Here is a 22,100-nt window from a genome sequence, read left to right on the forward strand (position 1 = left end):
AATGAGAACATGAGGGAAAGTTGCGAGAACAAAACGAGACCATCCAGGCAAGCAAACAAGACAGCATTACATACGCTAGCTAATTCCCAAACAAGCTAAAAAAATATTGCTTCCGAGTTCTTGCTATTCTTTGTTTGCAGTGTAACTCAAGCTGAATTTCTAGTACTCTAAAATTTTATTTGTAGCTTCCAAAAGCGACGTTCAAGAGGCAGATACAGGGCACTATATACCTGATTGTCATCTTTTGCCGCTGAGTGCTCTGTTCAGTACCCACGGTCCCGGAGTCCCGCGGCGCGTCCGGTGCGCCCGGAGTGGCTGTTTCGCCGAGACGAGACTTGCAATGAGGTTTTGCCTGTGACAAAACTCTACCGCCCCCTAATGCACAGTATGGCGTTGTGCGGTATGGTGTGGTGGGGTGTGCCGTTGCGAACATACGCTACACCTTTTTTAAGCCTGCGGCTAGTACAACTTCAAATCAATCTGCTTTGCCAGTAGCGATTCCAAGCTTTACCTTTACCTCGATTACGGGAGAGCGAGGATTTTTTTGTTCAACAACTTTGCACTCGGTAAGAAACATCCTATATGGACTGCAGTGAACGATGCCGGAGCAATCGCCCTGAATGCAGTGAGTGGCAACAGGCATCTTACCAAAGACAGCTGAACGGACATCGAAGAAAGCGTGCTGTTTTTTCAACAAATCGAGTACATCTCCACTGTCAGTAAGCGAAAGGCCTCAGCTGATGGAACTTATCAGAGGAGAGAAAGAAGAGTCGATAGGATGCAAAGTTGGCTCCGTCGGTGCAATAGTCAGAGGAACGAGGAAAACAGGTTTAGTATGAACGGCGCATGTGAAAACTGATCTATAGCGCAGCAGTTGAGGATCGCGAGTAGCATTCAATGCAGTAACCGTTGTGCACCCATCAGTGAAACCAAGAAGGCTGAGAGCGGTCACAATTCATCTAGATGAAATGCGGCCATAAGGGTGAATGAACGCATCGCCGTGTGCAATCACGACGGAACGAAAGGCAATGATTGGCTCTCTAAACGGTAAATGCGCATAATCTGCGGCTATTACGAAACGACTATCCACATCATCTGTAAAATTGTATTCCTGACTGGTGTCGGTCAAGAAAAGGAGTAGCTGGCGACAATGATAAACGCGGAGGCGGACTACAAGAAATGCCAACGCAAATAAGTTTTTGAATGCACTCACGTGGCACCACAAATACTATGTGATGGCGGATGCCATTGATAGCGACCCGTACTGGGCATTACACAAACGGGAGAATTTCGTCAGTTTTTGCTCCACGCAAGGGAGTGCCAGAGTACGGCGTGGTAATTTTTTGCAGGCAGGAGCATGAGTCAGTACGACGGATAGAAACGGCGGCACCAGTGTCAATAACAGGTTCGACACAAGGACCTTCTACAAGCACTAACGATAGATTAGACTGGGTCTCACTAGGAATATGAATCTGGATAAATTTTAAAGTGACGCAGTTTCCTTTACCAAAACAAGAGCATGGAATTTTCCGAGCGGAGGTCAGGAGCCTGTGAGGTGGGCCGAAGTGGGGACACTGAATGACGGCGTGGGAAATGTGAGTGGTGCCGAGATGAATGGTAGGTGAGAGGCTTATCGGCTGTATATGGGGCAGGCGGTTAACGGTGCCAAGAAGGTGGGTATGTCATCCGCTGGCAAGGCATAGGTAGAGCGGCGTTCTTGAAGACTGTAACCACACCTCTCGTCCTGTTGATGCCATCCGCAGAAGCAGGAAGTGTGACCGTGGTACCCAGCATTAATAAAGAGTACCGCTAGGACGCCAAGTAGAATAGGAAAATGGAGGACGAACCTGCGCCGATACTAAAGCCACATATGTATGTGTGTGCAGATTGTGTGGTCCCACTCGTTGCCGTAAATGGAGACATCGCGAGGATGTCGGCATATGTTGTCATGGAACACACGGCCCGAGCAATAGAAACGAGTTGTTTAATGATTGCGCGCAAGCCGGTTGCAGAAGGGGAGCTGACGGTGCCAGAAGCACAGGAAGAGAATTGCGCGCAGGCTTCCTTGCGTATGCTGGTGCGGATGAAAGTGCGCACGGCCATAGCCTCAGGGCTACAGTTCTGAGGCAGCGGACCATCATAAACCGTCATATGTATCTCTGTGAACGCAAGGCGATTGCTGCTCCTCAAGGTACTGGCACATGAGGATGACATCTAGCATGGTGGGAGGGTTTTGTGTAGCCAGGGCGTTGAAGCCAATATTGTTGATTCCCTCGATGGTGTGACGGATGCGGTCGCTTTGGAACATAGCGGAGTTTACACGCCTACCTAGGGCGAGGACGTCTTTAACGGAATACGTGTAGGACTCCCCGAAAAATTGAACGCGCTCGTCAAACTTACTTTTGGCGATTTTAATGTCCATAGCAGGAACGCCAAAAATAGCATGAAACTTATGCGAGACAGTTACCTAGTCGGAGAAATCGGGCTCATGCATCGAGAAAAAGCTTTCAGCGACGCCAGAGAGGTATATGTAGCGAAATTTATGAGAACTGCACTACATATAGCAGTCGCTGACTGCATCGCAGCTCTCGAGCTAGTCCTCGACCGCTTCCTAGCGTAAGCCTGCAAATACCTGGGGATCACGCTGACGGCTGTTGTAATATATATATATATATATATATACATATATATATATATATATATATATATATATATATATATATATATATATATATATATATATATATAGTCAGATAATGAGAAGCCAACAAACACTGACACCAAGTACAACATAGGGGAAATTGCATGTGCCTAATAAATGAAATAAAATTAACCCCCTTTGAGACATGAGAAGAAAGGGGTTAACCCCCTTTCTTCTCATTTATATATATATATATATATATATATATATGTATATATATATATATATATATATATATATATATATATATATATATTATATATATATATATATATATAGGTGGGGTTCGAGGTGTTGGTCAGGCCCACCCCCCTCCTACCCGCCCCCCCCCCCGTAAAGAAAATGAAAATTTGCTGCCGGTCATTGAGGGAACGAAAGCACAAAGAGAGGAACCGATAAGAAGTTAATCACAAGACAAAAACAAAGTACAAATACCAAAACCACGAAACAGCCATCGTCCACATGCAAGACGGCAATTTTCTTAGATACAAAAGACACTGATTTCGTTAGTCTTGAAAACCACTGTGATACTAGCATTAGCAAACTCTTAAAATTTTCAGCTCACATTGTGTCACATATCCATAAAAAACCATGGTCATATTCAAAACCATGGGCTGCTGAGCACGAGGTCGCGGGATTGAATCCCGGCCGCGGCGGCCGCATTACGTTGGGGGCGAAATGCGAAAACGCCCGTGTACTTAGATTGAGGTGCACGTTAAAGAACCCCAGGTAGTCCAAATTTCCGGAGTCCTCCACTACGGCGTGCCTCATAATCAGAAAGTGGTTTGGCACGTTAAACCCCATAATTAAATTTTTTTTCATTTTTTGGTTAGAATGAAGAGGTATGCATGAATCGCATCTAGCTACAATTGTTATTCACTTGCTTCTAGCAAGGTATGACAGATGCCCCGTGACGTATTAATGTTTAATAATCTGCAGCTGGTGTTACCTTCCGACCGCTCTGCTCCTTCGAGGCGTGGTCGTGCCCGGCGTTGCAACAATGCGGATTGCATTGAAGAGGTTGGATGCGGCGAGGAAATGTGACAATTGTCTGCTAAAGCCTAAGCATTCTTTTCCACCGAAAATAGATCGGTAGGCTCGCATAAGCTAGCAAAAGCAAGTAAGCTAATCTAAGCAAAAACGTATTAACAGTGTTGCCAAACACTGCTTACGCATTAGTCAAGAACTCTCAAAATTTATATAGCTTTTTTTACGAAAAATAAATGCGGCTATACTGACGTAACTCCTAGATGAGATTTAATTGCTCCGTAATGACGAATGCTCACTGGAGAATGCAGAAAGGAACTTCCTGCCGTCTATGCTTCCTTTCAATAAAAGATGAGATATGTGCTAATAAGATATGTGACTATAACATATTTTTTCCAGTGAATACTTGTTACAGAATGTAGAGACTACCACGCCTGCTTGTGAGATGATCATTTGAGCTAAGCCACATGTAGCTAACTCCACCTCGGCAACTTTGTGAAACAAGTCCCATTATGAGTCTTGAAACATCTACGATGTGGGTTGGGGTTCATGGCAGTATGTGGTCTTTGAACACAGCTGTCCGAATGTTGTAAATATTTGTGGAATAAAAAGTCCCCATTAGATGATTGGATGGGGTTTGCTGTGTTGCTGGTCTCTCCATCTATCAACAAGCTTCGTTTCGCAAAGGTGCCTGACTCGTGATCCCAAACTAAAATGAGCACATACAGAAACCTCTAATCAAATAAAAGTGTACTAAGCGATTTGCGGGCCGGATAACAAATTGCTTGGTTTACAAAAGATCTGGAAAATCTATATAAATAAATATATCAGTCATCGTCATCATACTGAGTCTATTTTATGTACACTTCAGGACGCAGGCTTCTCCCTGCTATCTCCAAATATATCTGTACTACGTCAACCAACTCAAACTTGCACGTGCGAATTTCCTCAATTCATCATCTCCACCACGTCTTCTGTCGTCCTCGACTCTCCTTCCCTTCCCTTGGCACCCATTGTGTAACTCCGGTTCACCGGTTATCTATCCTACACATTGCATGGGCTGCCCAGCTCAGTTTCTTATCTTAATGATAATTAGAATATCGGCTATTGCCGTTTGCACTCTGATCCACGCCGCTCTCTTCCTGTCTCTTAAAGTTAGGCCCAACATCCTTCGTTTCATCGCTCTTAGCGTGGTTCATACTTTGTTCTCGAGCTCCTCGTCAACCTCAAAGTTTCTTTTCCATATGTTAGTTCAGGGCGAATGCACTGATTGTACACCTTTCTTTTCAATGATTATAGTAAGCTTCAAATCAGGACCTGGCGATGCCTGTCGTATGCATACCAACTCATTTTTATTTTCGTGTTCCTTCTCAAGATCAGGGTCGCCTCTGAGTAGTTGACCTACCTAAACGTACGCTTCAGAGACTCTAAAGGCTGATTGGTGATCCTCAATGTAGTTCCCTTGCCAGGCTATGGAGCATAATCTGTCCTCTGGATATTAATCTTCAACCTCCCTCTTGCTCTTTCTCTGTTAAGGTCCTCAATCATTTCTTGCAATTTGTACCCTCTGTTGCTGAAATGACAAATGTCATCTGTAAACAGAATGTTCCTGAAATATTCGTCGCTGATCCCCACTACTAAGCCTTCGCACTTTAATAGCTTGGAGTCTTCTTCCAAGCATGCAGCGAATAACATTGCAGAGATTGTGTCTGCTTTCCTGACCCCATTCTTTATAGGCGTCTTTTGTATATTTCATGGAGAGAATGAAGATTGCCGCGGAATCTCTGGGTACTTTCCAAAATATTCACGTTTACCTTCTGTACACCTTGATGACGCAGCAATATTTTTTGTGTAACAAAACCAACCGAATTCGAGGTTCTTTCCTAAGCAAACGTGGTTATCGTATCCTCGCTACTGCGAAAACTTTTTTTTCCTTGTTGCAGCAAGCCCGTAATTTTATATCTATAGAGGCACATGTAAAGAACACAGAACAAAGTACCAAATACCAGTATTGCACCGTACATTTGCCTTTACCTTGCCCCTCAAGAATATTTTTGCCATGTTGTGTCTAGCATAGCTTTTGGAGAAACGTTTTCATATTTCATTTGGTATATACTTGGGCAACATGCAGAATAATTACATTGAAGGTAGGTTAGAACTCCGCTAAAAACGAGGACAGCGAAAGAAATACACAACACACCACGAGCGCAGATTGCCAACTGTCTATTCATGAAATAAGATAATAGGCTATTTAAAGCAAGATCACAGGCACATGACCACATCGTCACTCACACTTGTGGAGATAACATAAGAGAATTCTGTAGAATAACTCGCCTTCGCTTTTACTTCGGTTAATTGTTGTCTTTTCATTCTGTCATCTTCGTTATTTTTTGTCATTTTCACGTAACTAATGTTGACCTTGTTGTAACCACGTTTTACAGGTGCCATCGCGCTTTTTCATTCCCTCACTTATTGCCTACAATTCGGTTACTGTTATCACATGTGCCATCTTTATTTTTGATCGCTCAATGTTTGGGCGCACAACAGATTGGTTTGTTTTGATCTCACGTGTTTATTCGGTACAAACTGCGGTAAAGTTAGTCTGCAGAATTTTCTTATGTTATCCGCACAAATGTGAGTGACGGTGTGGTCATGTGCCTCGTATCTTCCTTCAAATAGGTTATACTCTGATTTCATGAATGAACAGTTGGCAGTCTGCACTCGTGGCCTGTTGTGTGTTTCTTTCGCTGTCCTCGTTTTTCGCGCAGTTATAACTTACCTTCAAGCATGAGCCAACTACCCATCAAGAGCGTCCTACTAGAGAATAACCCCAGCAAGAAATAAATTCTAGGCAATGCTATTAGCATCTTGCTAGTTAAAGGTTTTTAGCAAAGTTACGTGGTGCAAGTCACCTAGTTAAGTCCATTTAGAAAGTCGTAACAATTAACATCTTAGAAAGTAATCTTAGAAAATGGGAACTAAAATAAAAGGAGGCGATGAAAAAGACGGCGCATTTGTTTCACATAGATAAACAAGGTGTATGCCACTGTCGAAGCTTTTTCGCAAGGCGCCACGCAATTAACTTTTTCTGCACAGCATTCACATTGCTCAAATATTTTTCCCTTTCTATATTGCAGTTGAGCGCGCCAGCTCATTGCTCAGTGACTCATTCCGTATCCTCTTGTCTCGAACAAACACTACATATGACAGAACTAGCGAAGGGCTAAGGGAACGTTGAACAATGATTACTCTCAGTTTTATATATGAACACCACAGATAAATGAGCACTTCCAGCGTCGTGCACCTACCACTCGGAGCCTGGTAAGGGATGCTCTCTGAAAAGAAGAAAAAATATATTAATGACGCAAGATGCGTTCAGACAGCACATAACAACATCATGTAAGTATATTATTATTTCCGCGTTTTAAAGTCGCAAGAATGTTTAGCTCAAGGAACTTTATAGCTATGGTTGTTGACCATGAAAGTTATCGACAGTATGCTTCCTATATTGTCTCGCTATTCCGGCCTTGCGAAAGCGGATGTGCAGCGAAGCTGTTGATAGCCACCGCGATAACTGCTGAAGGAGGTCTAATAATAATAATAATAATAATAATAATAATAATAATAATAAGAAGAAGAAGAAGAAGAAGAAGAAGAAGAAGAAGAAGAAGAAGAAGAATATTAATAATAATAATAATATTAATAATTTTATTTCTGACTCAAGAAATACAGACAGGGGAACTGCAGGAAAAGTTGTCGTAAACAGCTTGACTGGGCCACAACCCCGAAATACAAAGCAGCAGCGACAGGCAGTCTCATCGCAGACACAACGGCTCTATGTAAAAAAAAACCATAACAATATAATAATATTTGGGGTTTTACGTGCCAAAACCGCTTTCTGATTATGAGGCACGCCGTAGTGGAGGGCTCCAGAAATTTTGACCACATGGGGTTCTTTAACGTGCACCTAAATCTAAGCACACGGGTGTTTTCGCATTTCGCCCCCATCGAAATGCGGCCGCCGTGGCCGGGATTCGATCCCGCGACCTCGTGCTCAGCAGCCCAACACCATAGCCACTGAGCAACCACGGCGGGTGGTAAAAATATAGGAAGACATAAGAAGACCAAACAAAGTCTTATCTGCACTTACATTTGCACAACCCAAATTACTTCGTCACAAGTGTGCTCACACTTATTTGAGATAATCGTCAAACAACATGCATCAAAAAACAGCACGAATGACAAATAATAATGGACACAATTAAAATATAACAACGAGAGCATGTATATTACACTTAGCTATACCTAAAGATTACTCAGTGGTATATTTGTTTACTTATCAATTGCATATGGAACGTATATCTCGTTGGGTACAGCTAAACCAGTTGATGTTAGCAGATTCGTACGCGTTGAGCAGGGAAGGAAGTGAATAAAGGGAAAAACAAACATCTACCCGTTCGTAGCAATTGCTACAAAGGAAACCCATACGGGTTCCTTGAAAGAAAAGCTTCACAGTTGAAGAAAAATTTGTCCTGGTCTGGGACTCGAACCCGGCACCACCGCCTTTCCGGGGCAGCCGCTCTACCATCTGACCTAACCAGGCGGCTAGCAGACAGCAGGGCGAAGTCGAATTTGTCGACAACACGAAGCAAAGGCAAGAGTTTGACGTAGTAGTTCTGCGGAAACCAGCAAGGTGGAGAGAAGTAATGAATAAAGGGAAAAACAGACATCCACTTCACCCTGCTACCTGCTAGCCGCCTGGTTAGCTCAGATGGTAGAGCGGCTGCCCCGGAAAGGCGGTGGTCCCGGGTTCGAGTCCCAGACCAGGACGAATTTTCCTTCAACTTTGAAGCTTTTTTTCGAGGAACCCGTATGGGTTTCCTTTGTAGCAATTGCTACGGACGGGTGGATGTCTGTTTTTCCCTTTATCCATTACTTCGCTCCACCTTGCGGGTTTCCGCAGAACTACTACGTCAAGGGAAGGAAGTGTGCGTTGGAGGCGCTCTTTCCTCGTATTGATGCGTGCTGTTTGCACCAACCAGTTTTCAGCGCGTCTGAAGGGGTAAATCTTCTTTTTTTCTTGTAAGTTTGCTAGACGCCGAATGTGACTTATATCATTTACTATTTCTATTTCAAAACGAACACTGAGCCGATACTGATACCACGCCTTAATGCAACGCCTTATAATGTAATGGTGGCGACTGTCGCTTTGTGGTCGCTATAGTACACCGTGATGGGTTGCGCGACCACGTTCCCTACATTTGCGGCCAAGAATAGGATGAAGGACGATCTGTACCGCGTGGTCGGTTGTTTGGGGTTGTTGAAGCATGCGAGTCGAACGTTCTCATGACAAACGACAGGGCCCAGTGCTTCTGGGGTTTGGGAATGTCAGTCAGGACCGGATTAAGAAAAATGGGGGCCCTGGGCTTATGCGCATGCAAGCCCCCTTTCGATGTACTGAGCCCCCCCCCCACCCCCATCGCCTGCTACGCTACTGGAAATACGCTATGTTTCATTTTAATTCCTTCAAACTGAAAAGAACGAAGTGTGATCAACGGGATTATTATTATTGTTGTTATTATAAGGAAAACAACAAAACTTGCTTGAAACGCGTGCTGTTGTGAACACCAACACATATATTCACTTTGTGATTATACTGCATTCTGTTTTCAGCAAAAGCTAGGCTTTAAGGAAAAATTTAGTGCACTCAAGACGAACAAGAATGTAGGAAAGACAACACAGCTCAGATGTCGATCCTTCTGGAGCTAGGCTTTGTACCACTAAGTTTAATCCTGTGAGGAGACGCATAGTTGTATCCAAAACATTATTTATTAAAATTCAAGCATCAGACTGCAGTTCTCGCTATACACGTTATTCTATAAATATACAATATATGTATACAATACTTAAGGCAATACAGATACCGTAATAATGCACTAGCATACAGATGAAAATTACCGACTGTAATTACAAAACACTATTTGAAAATATTTTCTTTAAAGGTGAGACAAGCAAGGACGACACCAAATCAACGTGACACTAGCAAAAACAACAAAAATACAGAACATACAAGAGAAGAACAAACGAAGACTTGCATATCTTGAAAAACACTGCTCAGCGTTTCATTGGCAACGTGGAAGCTGAGAGGCAACGCAACGAACTTATTGGAACTATTCGAGTATAGCGCAAACAGTCCTTTTTTTTTTAAATGGCATCTTTCGCGCCTTCGCTTTGGTGAAATCAAATATTGTCTGTTCGAAGAATAGATAGCAGAGGAGGTCACTTTCAATGGTCTTGATAGCAAGCAAGTTCTCCTTGTCGTCAAGGAGGCTCGAACAAAGGCGACTGTAGGCAGCCTTTCGCACTCGCAAAGCAGAGCCTAGACTGTCAACTACAACATTGCAGGTCTCTACGATAAACCTTTTTTCTACCTTGTAGCGCACTAACGCTTTTTTCGTCCGGGTGCTTACTCAAAACAATACGTTGGCCCTCATCCTGATAACATTGATTTGTACTTAGCGTGCGTGCTCTCTCTTTGAAGGCATCAAAGGGAGGTCGCAAATAATTAACAAAGCCTTCTAGAGAGCTCAGCAGGTCTACAGCAGTTGAAATGTCTAGGCCTGGTTTCTGAAGTGCTACGCTCGTTTTGTCAAAGCGCTCCAAGATTTCCCTCCTGAAAATCGCCATGAATGCAGTCTCTAGTTTTGTCATTTTCTTGAAGAGAGTGCACTTTATTCCTAGTGCCACCCTTTTCTTCCTCGTTCTTTGATATAGCTTCAAGGCAACACAAGACTGCATTGAAATTTTTCAGAATGGCGTCACATGATTCAGCATGTCTTGACCACTTGGTCTCAGAGAGACTTTTCAAAACAAGCTGCTGGCCAGTTCTGCCCATGCTGTCCAAAAGATAACTCCATCGCTTAGGTGAGGCAGCAAAGAACACATACAGTCTCTGAATTACAGTGAAAAATTTGACTGCCTCAAGGCAACTGTCAACGCTACACACGCCAACTAAGTTCAGTGAATGACTAGCACACGGGCGCACGAGTCGTTCAGGTGTTTGATCTGAGGTTGCAGTCCTTTGTATTTTCCTGACATATTACTCGCATTATCGTAAGCTTGGCCACAACAATCATCAAGTGAGATGCCATTGGTGGGCAAGAGGGACATCACGGTATCGAAAAGATACAAGCCGGTATGCGATTCAGTTGGAACAAATGCAAGAAAGCGTTCGTACAATTTCCCATTTAAATAGTATCGTAAAATAACTGACAGCTGATAAATGTGAGTAAGGTCTGGAGTCGAATCAACAATTAAATAGAAATATTTTGCGCGTTTCACTTCGTCAACGAAACGTTCCTTGACCGCCTTTGCCATATGCTCAATACATTCATCACAAATGGTTTTTGACAGATACGACGCGTGACCTTTTCCGTTGTTCCCGTAGCGTTTGATGTGCTCCTCTAGAAAGGAATCCAACTTGGCAATGGCCTCACGCACTCCCATATAATTGCCATTTCCTGGTGAACCAAAAATCTCCTCACTTCCCCTTAACGCCTGGTTGCGCTCAGCTAGAAGCTTAACTTCAACGACTACGCGCTTCAACACCTCTGTCCAGTAAGCGGTCTCAGTGGCAAGATGCTTAACCAGCTCCTTGTCCATTGTGCTGCTTGAGTTAGAGCGAGCGAGCCATGCTGCCACGTAGTTCCGGTGCTCGACACTATTTTTATTGCGAAGCAATACTACTTTAGGTCGCACTTCAGCCCGTTCCGTGGCGAGGCTGGGGTAGGCACCATTGACCTTTAGCGTGACCTCGCTGCGTGACGTCACACCACGTGACCTAGAGTGAAGTCACACCAGCTGTGTAAAAACGGGGCCCCATCTCACGCCGTCGCGAGGTGAGGCTATAGTGGCTGGAAAAAGTAGTTTTAGCCTCTCTAGTGAGGCAGTAGCCACCAACGGCGGCCTAACTCCGGCTCCTCTCACCAGGGGCGCCGCGGTCGGTGTGACGTCACACCAGCTGTGTAAAAACGGGGCCCCATCTAACGCCGTCGCGAGGCGAGGCGGTAGCCACCAATGGCGGCATAACTCCCGCTCCTCTCGCCAAGCCAGTCATACAGCCAGATGTTACGATGGTGCCTACGAACAAGGCAGCTTGGCAGAATGCAAAGAGCGTATTTATAGGTTTAAATAAAAGATGAAACAAAGTAACACGTGTGTGTCGTCATTCTTTACTACGACTTGATAAAAACTCCGGCGTTGGGCATCGGGTGCCATTCCCAAGATGAAATTCAGCTAAAAACGCGCGTGGTAGTTGACATTCTAGAGATAATCGCACAACTCCACTAATACGTGATGACAGACCCAGGGCCCACGATGCTCGATTACTACTACATCAATAAATACGCCTATCAGAAGTTGCTCGAACATCGGCGCGCCAAGGGAATCGACGACATTAAGTTTTTCGGTGACGACGCCGTAACGTGGGAACCCCTTCCAGTGGATTACCCGTGCCCGGATGGTTAGACGTGTAGCAACGGTCGATTCGTGTTCACGAAAAGTGGGTGTGAAGCCACGTCGTGCACGCCGTTCGAGCCATACCGTCATCTCGGCGGTCCGTCAAAGACACCGCCCAACCCCATAAAGCGGTCTATTCGAACCATGTTCAACAAAAACAATAAAAACGCGTTTTGCTACCTGGACGAGGTCTCTATAGGCGACGCGTACGAGCGTGCACCGCGCTACAAGAACGACATTGTAAGACGCAAGATGGGTCTACCGCCGGACCCCGGGGCAACCAGCGACACGCCGGACACGCAGATGCACAAGTGGGGCAAACTTAAGATGACCGACGAACGATGGGGGTGTTATGCAGACAACTTGGACATCTACAACGCGACCGAAACATACAAGCTACCGCTAATGCATCGTGAAGACGACGAGGAGACGTACAACAAACTGTATCGCATTTTGGACGGGGACAATAACCCCAACATTTATTACGGCGTAACGCTACCGTACTTTAACGAACGCTACTGCAAGCACCGAGTGGGCATATCTTACGATGTGGAGAAAATGGAGTGTTACCGCACCGTCGGCCAATCGATACTGGAAGATTTTGTAATGGGCACACTGGTGAAGGAATTGTTTGTCCGTATACATGGATTCGACGGATCACTTCCTCTTAGATGATTCACTGTAAGCCGCAACACTAGCATAACCCAAGACTTCTACCAGCCATACTACCAGCTGATCCGATAATAACACACTAGTGCTTCGCAATCACCAGGCTTAACCAAGCTAAGCCACGGCCGTTTTTTTTTTCATCTGCACAAACCTTTTCTTCTGCTCTTTTCCAATCAGAAAAGCCGTGCGTGGTGAAAGCACTGGGGTTGCTTTAAATTCAAAAGGGTTTGCACATGAAACAGTAAACGGAACCTTTGGTCTCAGAGTACATGAACCAGTGTCGCTCGTACGCCTCCCCATTTACAGCCTTTCGCACCAAAAACGAAAAGATGAGGTGACATATAGCGTTTCTGAGTTTTTTATTGCCTTTCGGAAGACGGAAAATTTTCTGCCCGATTTTGAAAATACAATGGCCCTTTCTCAAGGCATGCACTCCAAAAGCTGTCAGTAATAACGCCCGGCCACTTAGTAGGGTCACTTCGGAGAATCTCGCAACGTACCTGTTGCTGCGGGGGTGTCTGTACTTCTCTGTTGCCGCAACGAGAAGCCGTCTCATTCGTTCTCTTGAGGCACACATTGTGGGTGCGAACATGATTATTTGAAGTTAACAGGAAACAAGTGAGTCGGTTCTTCGAGTGTTGTTTCCTGGCGCTCGTCAGTAGATGGAGGCTCATCGGGGAGGTTTGGCACCTGTTCATCAGCCGTAGTAGAAATCGGGCGTGGCGGACCGGAAACCTGGAGCTCTGTGGCAGGGGCCCGGCCGAAAAGCACAGACCTTGCTGACTCAGGAACAGGACAGGGCTCGGTTAGCGTCGGTTGCCCAGAAATATGGACGACCGTGGTTGGCACCATTTTCACAGGATCCAGACGACCAAGATGAGTCAAACCTTGCTTCTTGCCAGGAAACCCTGGTGATGGAGTTGGCAAGTCCTCCACAGAGGCACAGTCGGTACTATCGGGAGTTTGACACAGACTTTGGGTAGAGCGATCATATTTCTTCGCGGAAGCTGCATTCAGTAGGTTCTTTGTGATCTTTGGTAGCTTCTTTCCACGCTCTTCTCTTTCTAACTTCGCGTTTCGTTTAGACACACCACTTTGACGATTCCGATTGATAATTTTCGCATGAATGGGCACTAACTGTTCACCGGGCACTTCGTCAGTCCACGCGACAGCAGGTGTCCAACAGTGGCCGTCCCGATGACTGGCGCACGCTGCCTGGACGGTCCGTGGCTGGCTGAGAGTGGTGCGTCCTCCTGGAGCTCCTCAGCGGGCCGGCTTATGCAAGCTTAACTGGCAGCTCGGGGCTCAATCGCAGCCCGCGATCAACTTTCTTTTATAGACGCGTGCCGCGTATGTCTGTTACTAGCGCCAAAGTAGGCGTTCACATACGCATAGAGTTCCTTGTACAATTTCTCTCCTTCTCCGTACAAACTCACTCCTTCTCCCGCTCCAGTCTCGTCCTCTTATTGGCTAGCACCAATTGTCTGTTCTGGGAGGTTCTCAATTTTTCTTTCGCCCTGTCGACGCCGAGCGCAGGAACGAAGGGGAGAGGGCGACTCCTAGCAAGGGTGAAGTGACGTGCCCTCCATCGGCTCTGAGTTATCTTTTTCTACATCTTTCTGGAAAGTTCGGCGGCCATTCTTACCTACTTTCTCCGTCGAGCGCGCGCAAGGGTGCGCAGCCACAAGGCAGGAATGGGCCCTGGAGACAGGCCTTTCTGTTCATCTCTCCAACTTTCCCTTCACTCTTCCACAACCCTACCCGAACAGTGAACATTCCATGCCCCACGGCACGCGGACAAAAGCACATGTGACGTCTTCTTTCCTTTCCTGCCTAGACTCTGCCATCAGATTCATCATCATCTGCTATCAGACTAATCCTTGCCCGCCCAAATTACCATCACGGTAAAGAAAAGTTGAATGAGAGGCACGGCTGGGTACTGCAGCACATCTTTTCTATTTGAGAAGTGGAGGGTGACGTGGTGGTCACGAAGGGTAAGGGAGATTTAAGTCCTCGTCACACATTCTTTTAGGTGTTTCACCCTTGCTCCTCCTCTGCAGACAGCACTGGACAGATGGGCTGACAGGAAACAACGAAAACTCTTCCAACCAAACGCACCTCAATTCGTAAGAAAGAGGGCCCTGACGGGGTGGCGGGGGATTCCTGTTTTTGCAGCTCGACAAGCTCTCCCCAAATTATCAGGCTAAACACATGCTGTTACATTAGGCTGGGGCCCCGTATCTTCGTTCTCGTTTTCTCGCTTCATACATGTCACACGAAGTTCCGTTGCCCATGGTTCCAAATACTAAGCAGGTTAGAATAAATGGGACCCCTTGTCCTGCTGTCCGAGGTAAGGCCCTGGGTAGCAACCTTACCTCGGACTCGACGTAGCGTCATCGGAGGTTGTAGTGTCGGCTGTCGGTATGCTGCTCGTTCTTGAACGGTAGGCGGGCGAGCTGTTGGGCTTCTTCGGCGCGCTGGAGATAGGTAGCGACCTCCAGATTCTCTTCGTCAGTGACGCGCGGCAGCATGGCGTCGAGCGTCGTCGTCGGGTTCCTGCCGTAAACCAGCTTAAACGGCGTGACCTGTGTTGTTTCTTGCACCACTGTATTGTAAGCAAAGATTACGTACGGCAGGACAGCGTCCCACGTCATATGCTTGACGTCGACGTACAATGCTAGCATGTCGGCGAGGTTCTTGTTCAAGAGCTCCGTGAGACAATTCGTCTGCGGGTGGTAGGCACTTGCCCTCCTGTGGCTTATCTGGCTCTATTGCAAATGGCTTGGATGAGCTCTGTTGTAAAGGCCCTTCCTATGTCGGTGATGAGGATTATAAGGCACCACGTCGCAGCAGGATGTTCTCGACGAAAAATTTCGCCGCTTCGCCTGCGCTGCCTTTCGGTGGAGCTTTAGTTTCAGCGAAGCGGGTGAAATAGTCCGTTACCACGACGATCCACTTGTTACCGGATGTTGACGTCGGAAACGGTTCTAACAAATCCATCCCGATCTGCTGAAATTGTCGGCAAGGAGGTTCGATTAGCTGTAGTAATCCTGCTGGCCTTTTCGGTGGTGTCTTGCGTCGCTGACAGTCTCGGCATGTTTTGACGTAACTGGTGACGTCGGCGGTCAGCCGCGGCCAGTAATACCTTTTCAGTATCCTCGACAGCGGCCGGGAAAATGGTAGGTGCTCGGCGGTTGGATCGTCATACACAGCGTGCAGTATTTCTGGACGCAGTGCTGACGGAACTACAAGAAGGTAGTTGGCGCGTACTGGTGAGAAGTTTTTCACGAGCAGGTTGTATTGTAGCGTCAACGAATACAATCCGCGATTAAATGCCCTAGGAACAACGTCGGTGTGCCCTTCCAAATACTCGATGAGGTCTTTTAGCTCCGGGTCTGCTCGTTGCTGTTCAGCGAAGTCTTCCGCGCTTATTATTACAAGGAAGGCATCGTCTTCCTCGTCATCTTACGGTGGCGGGTCAGTGAGGGCGCGTGATACGCAATCGGCTTCAGAGTGTTTTCGTCCGGACTTGTAGGTTCCAGTGATATATTCTTCCAGTGTGAGGCTCCACCGCGCCAGCCGTCCCGAAGGGTCCTTTAAATTCGCAAGCCAACACAAGGCGTGACGGTCGCTGACGACATTGAATGGCCTACCGTATAGGTAAGGGCGAAATTTTGTTGTAGCCCAAACGATGGCGAGGCATTCGTTTTCAGTTGTAGAATAATTGCCTTCCGCTTTTGACAACGACCGGCTAGCGTAAGCTATCACGCGTTCAATTACGTATTTTCTCCGGACTAGGACGGCACCGAGGCCTAGGCTACTGGCGTCAGTGTGGATTTCGATATCGGGTCCTCGTCGAAGTGTGCAAGTACGGGCGGTGACTGCATGCGTCCTTTGAGTTCTTCGAGTGCGTCGGCCTGCGGCGTGTCCCACTTGAACTCGATATCACATTTAGTTCAAGGTGTCAGCGGCTCCGCGATGCTTGTAATGTCCTTGACAAAACACCTGTAGTAGGCACACATGCCAAGGAATCGACGCAGCGCCTTTTTGTCGATGGGCTGTGGGAACAGTGCGATGGCAGCCGTCTTCTGCGGGTCGGGGTGCACTCCAAATTTGCTTATGACGTGGCCTAGGAACAAAAGCCCATCGTAAGCGAAGTGGTACTTTTCTAGCTTCAGAGTAAGCTATGATGACGGCCTCTAGTAGTGTCGCAAGCCGCCTAAGGTGATCGCCGAAATTTCCGGCGAAGACGACGATGTCATCCAAGTAAACAAGACAGGTCTGTTATTTCAACTCTGCTAACATCGTGTCCATGACGCGCTGGGACGTTACACGCGCCGAGCACAGCCCGAATGGCATGAACTTGAACTCGTAGAGGCCGTCTGGTATGATGAAGGCGGTCTTTTCGCGATCTCTCTCGTCGACTTCTATGTGCCAGTAGCAATACTTGAAATCCATCGACGAGAAATATTTAGCGCTGCAGAGCCGATCCGATGCGTCGTCTATCCGTGGGAGGGGATATATGTCCGTCTTAGTGATCTTGTTCAGTCGACGATAATCGATGCATATTCAAATTCAAATTCAAATTTTTATTTGCCACCATGGTACAGATGATGGCGGGGACCCGTAGTAAAAGCTGCCGTTGGACAGCTTGACAAGGCCACGGGCCCCCACTTTGACAGCAATACAGTGGTTGTTTTTCTTTCCCTTTTTTTTTCACACACACGAAAAAGAAAAGAAAATACAGGAAATACAGATAACAAAGGAAAAAAAAATACATATAGCAGAGTTGTTATCCGGTTACAGTAGTCAGCATAAAATCAACAGCATTGTCCTGGCTGGAAAGAAAACTTACAATGATGGTGAAAGAAAGAAGAATTGGGTAGACAAATCACAGAAAAAAAAAAAAAAAGGTTAGGTGTAGTGTAAAAAATACTCGAACAGTTTGTGGCGTGTTGTGTTTTGGAGATCAATATCGTTTTGTGCGAGTTTGTTAAGAAGTCGTGGTAGTTTATTTTCTAATGTTTGATTACCATAGAAAGTTCTGTATGTTTTTACGTTCCATTGTGCTATGTTTCTTGTGCTGTACATTGCATCTCGTTTTTCTAAACCAGCTAATTTTGATAGAAAAGATATGTTCTTCAACACCTCGTTTTTCACACACTTACTCAGACGATAGTCGTAAAGTTTAGTAATTGGTAGTAAGTTATACTTTAAGAAAAGTGCGGCCGTATGGTAGGTATGCGGAACATTTTCAACAATTCTTAGAAATTTTTTCTGTAACAAGTGTAGTTTCTGAAGATTGCCTGCTGTTGTTGCACCCCAGGTTAAATGGCAATAGCTGAAATGCGATTGTATCAATGAATTATATAGCATTAGCATTACATTTCGCGGTAGTATCTCACGGTTCTTGTAAAGAAGACCAATAATACGTGAACATTTATTTGTTACAAAGCTAACATGATCATCCCATGACATTCTTTCATTAAATAATATACCTAATGTTTTAAATGAAGGCACAACTTCTAAGGGTACGGACTGAAGGAATATATTCTTAGTGAGACGGACCTTCTTGTTTCTACCTCTGAAAACAACGACTTTAGTCTTTGCTGTGTTAATCCGCAACGCATTTCTGCTACTCCAGTTTTCTATTTGCTTCAGTGCATTGTTTGCAGTATCTGTGAGTTCGGCTGCATTATCTCCGGCAAGAAAAATACTGGTGTCGTCAGCATAGATGATAAATTTAACGAATGGAGTTGCATGTACAATGTCATTGATGTAAAGATTAAACAGAAATGGACCCAAAATGCTACCTTGTGGAACGCCACAGCCTACAGATTGCATATCTGAGAGGAGACCATTTATTGCTACTGCCTGTTTGCGATCCATGAGGTATGACTGCACAAGCGATAGTGCATGGCCGCGGAAGCCACAACGCTCAAGTTTACGAAGAAGTATTGTATGGTTTAATAAGTCGAATGCCTTCGAAAAATCAAGAAAAATACCAATGACTATCCTATTATGTTCGAGTTCGTTCAATATATATTCTCGTTGATCTAATAGTGCAAGTTCAGTAGAGCGGTGCTTACGGAAGCCATACTGAGCTGCTGTTATAATTTTGTGTTTTTCTTCAAACTGCAAAAAGTTTCTAAGTATTACTTTTTCTAGTAGCTTAGAAAACACGGGTAAGATAGATATTGGCCTGTAATTCCCGAGCTGGTTTTTATCACCCTTTTTAAAGATAACTGTTACACGTGCAATCTGCATTTTACGAGGAAATACAGCGGTACTGACACAAAGGTTTAAGATATGCGTGATGTATGGTAAAATAAGGTCAAAAATATACCGTATAGGCTTTATCTGGAGGCCATCAATATCAATGGCTGTGCTATTGTTTAGTTCGATAGTGTCGCTTATATGAACGACATCACTGAGATTGTTATGCGGGACTTGATTTCTAGAAGCGCAAATAAAGTGCGTATTAAACGTATCTGCTAATTCTTTTCCAGTTATACTTACACCATCGATATTTAGCATATTTAATTCACCTGATTTGCTATTTCTCCCCAAAATTGCGTTTAGCCGCTTCCACATAATGTCGACACGACCACAAGTTGACGTGAATTGATTTGTGTAATAGGCGTTTCTGGCTTTCTTGAGCTCAGTATTCAAGCGGTTTCGATATTTTTTAAACGCTGTCAGATCACATTCAGCTCTCGATTTAATAAACTTATGATATAGGATGTTCTTTGTGTTTATCTTTGCCACCAACTCCGGTGTGACCCATGGCCCATAAACGTAGGCTTCCGTCCTCTTCTTTTACTAAGACAACAGGTGATGCCCAGGGGCGTTTAGGCGGTTGGATCATGTCGTCGCGCAAGATATCATCGACTTGTTGTCTTATAGCTTCACGTTCTCGTGTTGAAACTCGGTAAGGGCTCCGGCGGAGTGGTCGAGTGAACACTTCGGTTATTATGCGATGCTTTGCGACTGGTGTATGTGGAATCCTCGATGACATCATAATGCAGTGTTTGTATCGTCGAAGCAGGCTTTTGAGCTGTTGCTGCTTAATCATCGGGAGACTTGGATTTATGTCGAAGTCTGGTTCGCGAACTGCGGTCGTCGGGGTAGATGTGGCAACTGCGGTCGTCGGGGTAGATGTGGCAGAATCCGAGAGGACAAACGCATTGCTGGTTTCCAGAATTTCCTCGACGTATGCGATCGTCGTGCTCTTGTTGATGTTCTTGAACTTCTGGCTGACGTTTGTCAGCAACACTTTCGTTTTTCCTCCGTGTAGAGCGATCCCTCTTGCGACACGAATTTCATGGTCAAGTAGTAGGCGTTGGCCAGCCTCGATGACGCCTCCTACGTGGGTAGGTGTTTTCGTGCCGAAGGAAATGACAATGCTGGAGCGGGGCAGGATGCTGACTTGATCTTCGAGCACACTCAAGGCGTGGTGACTACGACAGCTCTCCGGCGCCATCGCTTGATCTTCCGACAGCGTTATCGACTTGGACTTCAGGTCGATGATTGCGCCGTATTGGTTCAGGAAATCCATGCCAACAATGACGTCTCATGAATACTGTTGGAGGATAATGAAGGTGGCAGGGTAGGTCCGGTCTTGATCTGTAATTCTTGTGGTGCAGATTCCAGTCGGCGGTATTAGGTGTCCTCCAGCGCTCCGAAATCGAGGGCCTTCCCATGCAGTCTTAACGTTCTTCAAGTGGGCGGCGATGGGTCCACTTATGATGGACTAGTCGGCTCCTGCATCCATTGAGGCGGTGACTGCGTGGCCGTCGAGAAGCACGTCGAGGTCGGTGGCTTTTTGTCTGGCGTTCCAGTTAGGTGTTGGCGTCGGATCACGGCTGCGTCGCGTTGAACTTAAGCTCGAACGTCGCATCGTCAAGTCGTCTTTCGTCAGTGTAGTCTTGACTTAATAGCTTCGTCGGGATGGCGGCGTCTCGGTTATATATCGTCGAGATTGTCTTTTCGGTGTCTTCGTTGGTGGCGTAGGATCTTCGTCAGTTCGACGAACAGCAACCGCACCTCATTCGGTTGCTGCCTTTAGTTTTCCGGATATGTGCTGACGGATCGGCCCCGGACTGGGCCAGTGTATGGACGACGCTGCGGCGACAGCTAGCGGCGTGGTGATGGCGAACGGGACGGTCGTCGAGGGCTCCACTGTGTGGCAGCGAGACAGCCGGCGATGGAACGTGGGCGTTCGCCTTGCTGTAGGTGCGGTGTGTTGATGGCGAACCCTCACAGTCACATCTCGCGGTAAGGGCATCGGCGGTGGGTGTGCCCGGCTTCACCGCAGTGATAGCAAAGTGGATGGTGGTCGGGGACCCGCCAAACGTCAGTCTTCCTTCAAATGCTGAGTGGGGCGATGCGTTGACGTGCTGGCGACAGAGGTGGTCGTGAACGACGGAACTGTGTCGTCAGTCCGTCCTGCCGTGGGCGCGGAGGGGGAGCGTGACGGCGGGCTACAGCGGCGTATGTCATCGCTTGTGGCTGAGGCTGCGGCGATTCATGGATTACTACCAGTTATTTTAGAGCGCAGCTCTTTGGCGTCCGTTCCTGGGTTTCGCGTCGTTGTCGGCGTTGTCGTCGGCCTCGTAACCAGCTCCGCCCCCCTTTCATCCCCCAGCGCTAGCAGCGACCGACTGATACCGCTGGATGCCGCTGACGCCGCTAGAGAGTCAAGATAACGTGACTGCATAGAACACCGTTGCCGCCATGCAGAAAGAGGAGGAAAGGGTCCCCCCCCCTGTTCTTGTGTGGCGGATAGGGTGCTCTTCAGTTGCCGACGCGCCGGTTATTTCACGTAGGCCCCGGCACGTCGACGAATACGTGACCACCTTCCCACGTAGACCTGGTTCTTAGCGCTGCGGAAGCGAGGGTATCATATTGTTTGTGTCGGCATCGGCGGCGTTGTCCCTGAAACCAACTCCGCAGCTGGGGTTGACTCACTATCGGCGTCAGCGGCATCAGTCAGTCGCTGCTATCTCTTCCCTCCTCCCTTTATCGTGTTGTCCGCTTGCTGCGCGCGCTTCTGCCCCCATCGTTTGCCGCTGGGTGTACACGCCGCCCCCCTCCACCCTCTTCCTGCGAGTCTCCGGTTGTCAAAGCGCCGGCTCGAACTTAATTCCTTTCTTCGCTCCTCCTCCAATGCAACCCCTGTGCGGTGGCAATCAGAGAGCCAGATCGGTGGCGGCGGATCTGTATA

At 46.6% G+C, this 22,100-nt stretch overlaps 1 protein-coding gene across 1 annotated transcript in view; it reads right to left on the bottom strand.

The window, feature by feature from the left end:
* Positions 1–22,100, bottom strand: part of LOC135914601 (uncharacterized) — a 256,527-nt gene that overhangs the window by 204,195 nt on the left and 30,232 nt on the right. The window contains exon 4 of the mRNA XM_070536517.1: positions 6,997–7,023. Coding sequence (XP_070392618.1) covers positions 6,997–7,023 — 27 coding nt within the window. The remainder of the gene's footprint in view (positions 1–6,996; positions 7,024–22,100) is intronic.

Source organism: Dermacentor albipictus, chromosome 3, assembly GCF_038994185.2.
Source record: "Dermacentor albipictus isolate Rhodes 1998 colony chromosome 3, USDA_Dalb.pri_finalv2, whole genome shotgun sequence".
NCBI classification, from domain to species: domain Eukaryota; kingdom Metazoa; phylum Arthropoda; class Arachnida; order Ixodida; family Ixodidae; genus Dermacentor; species Dermacentor albipictus.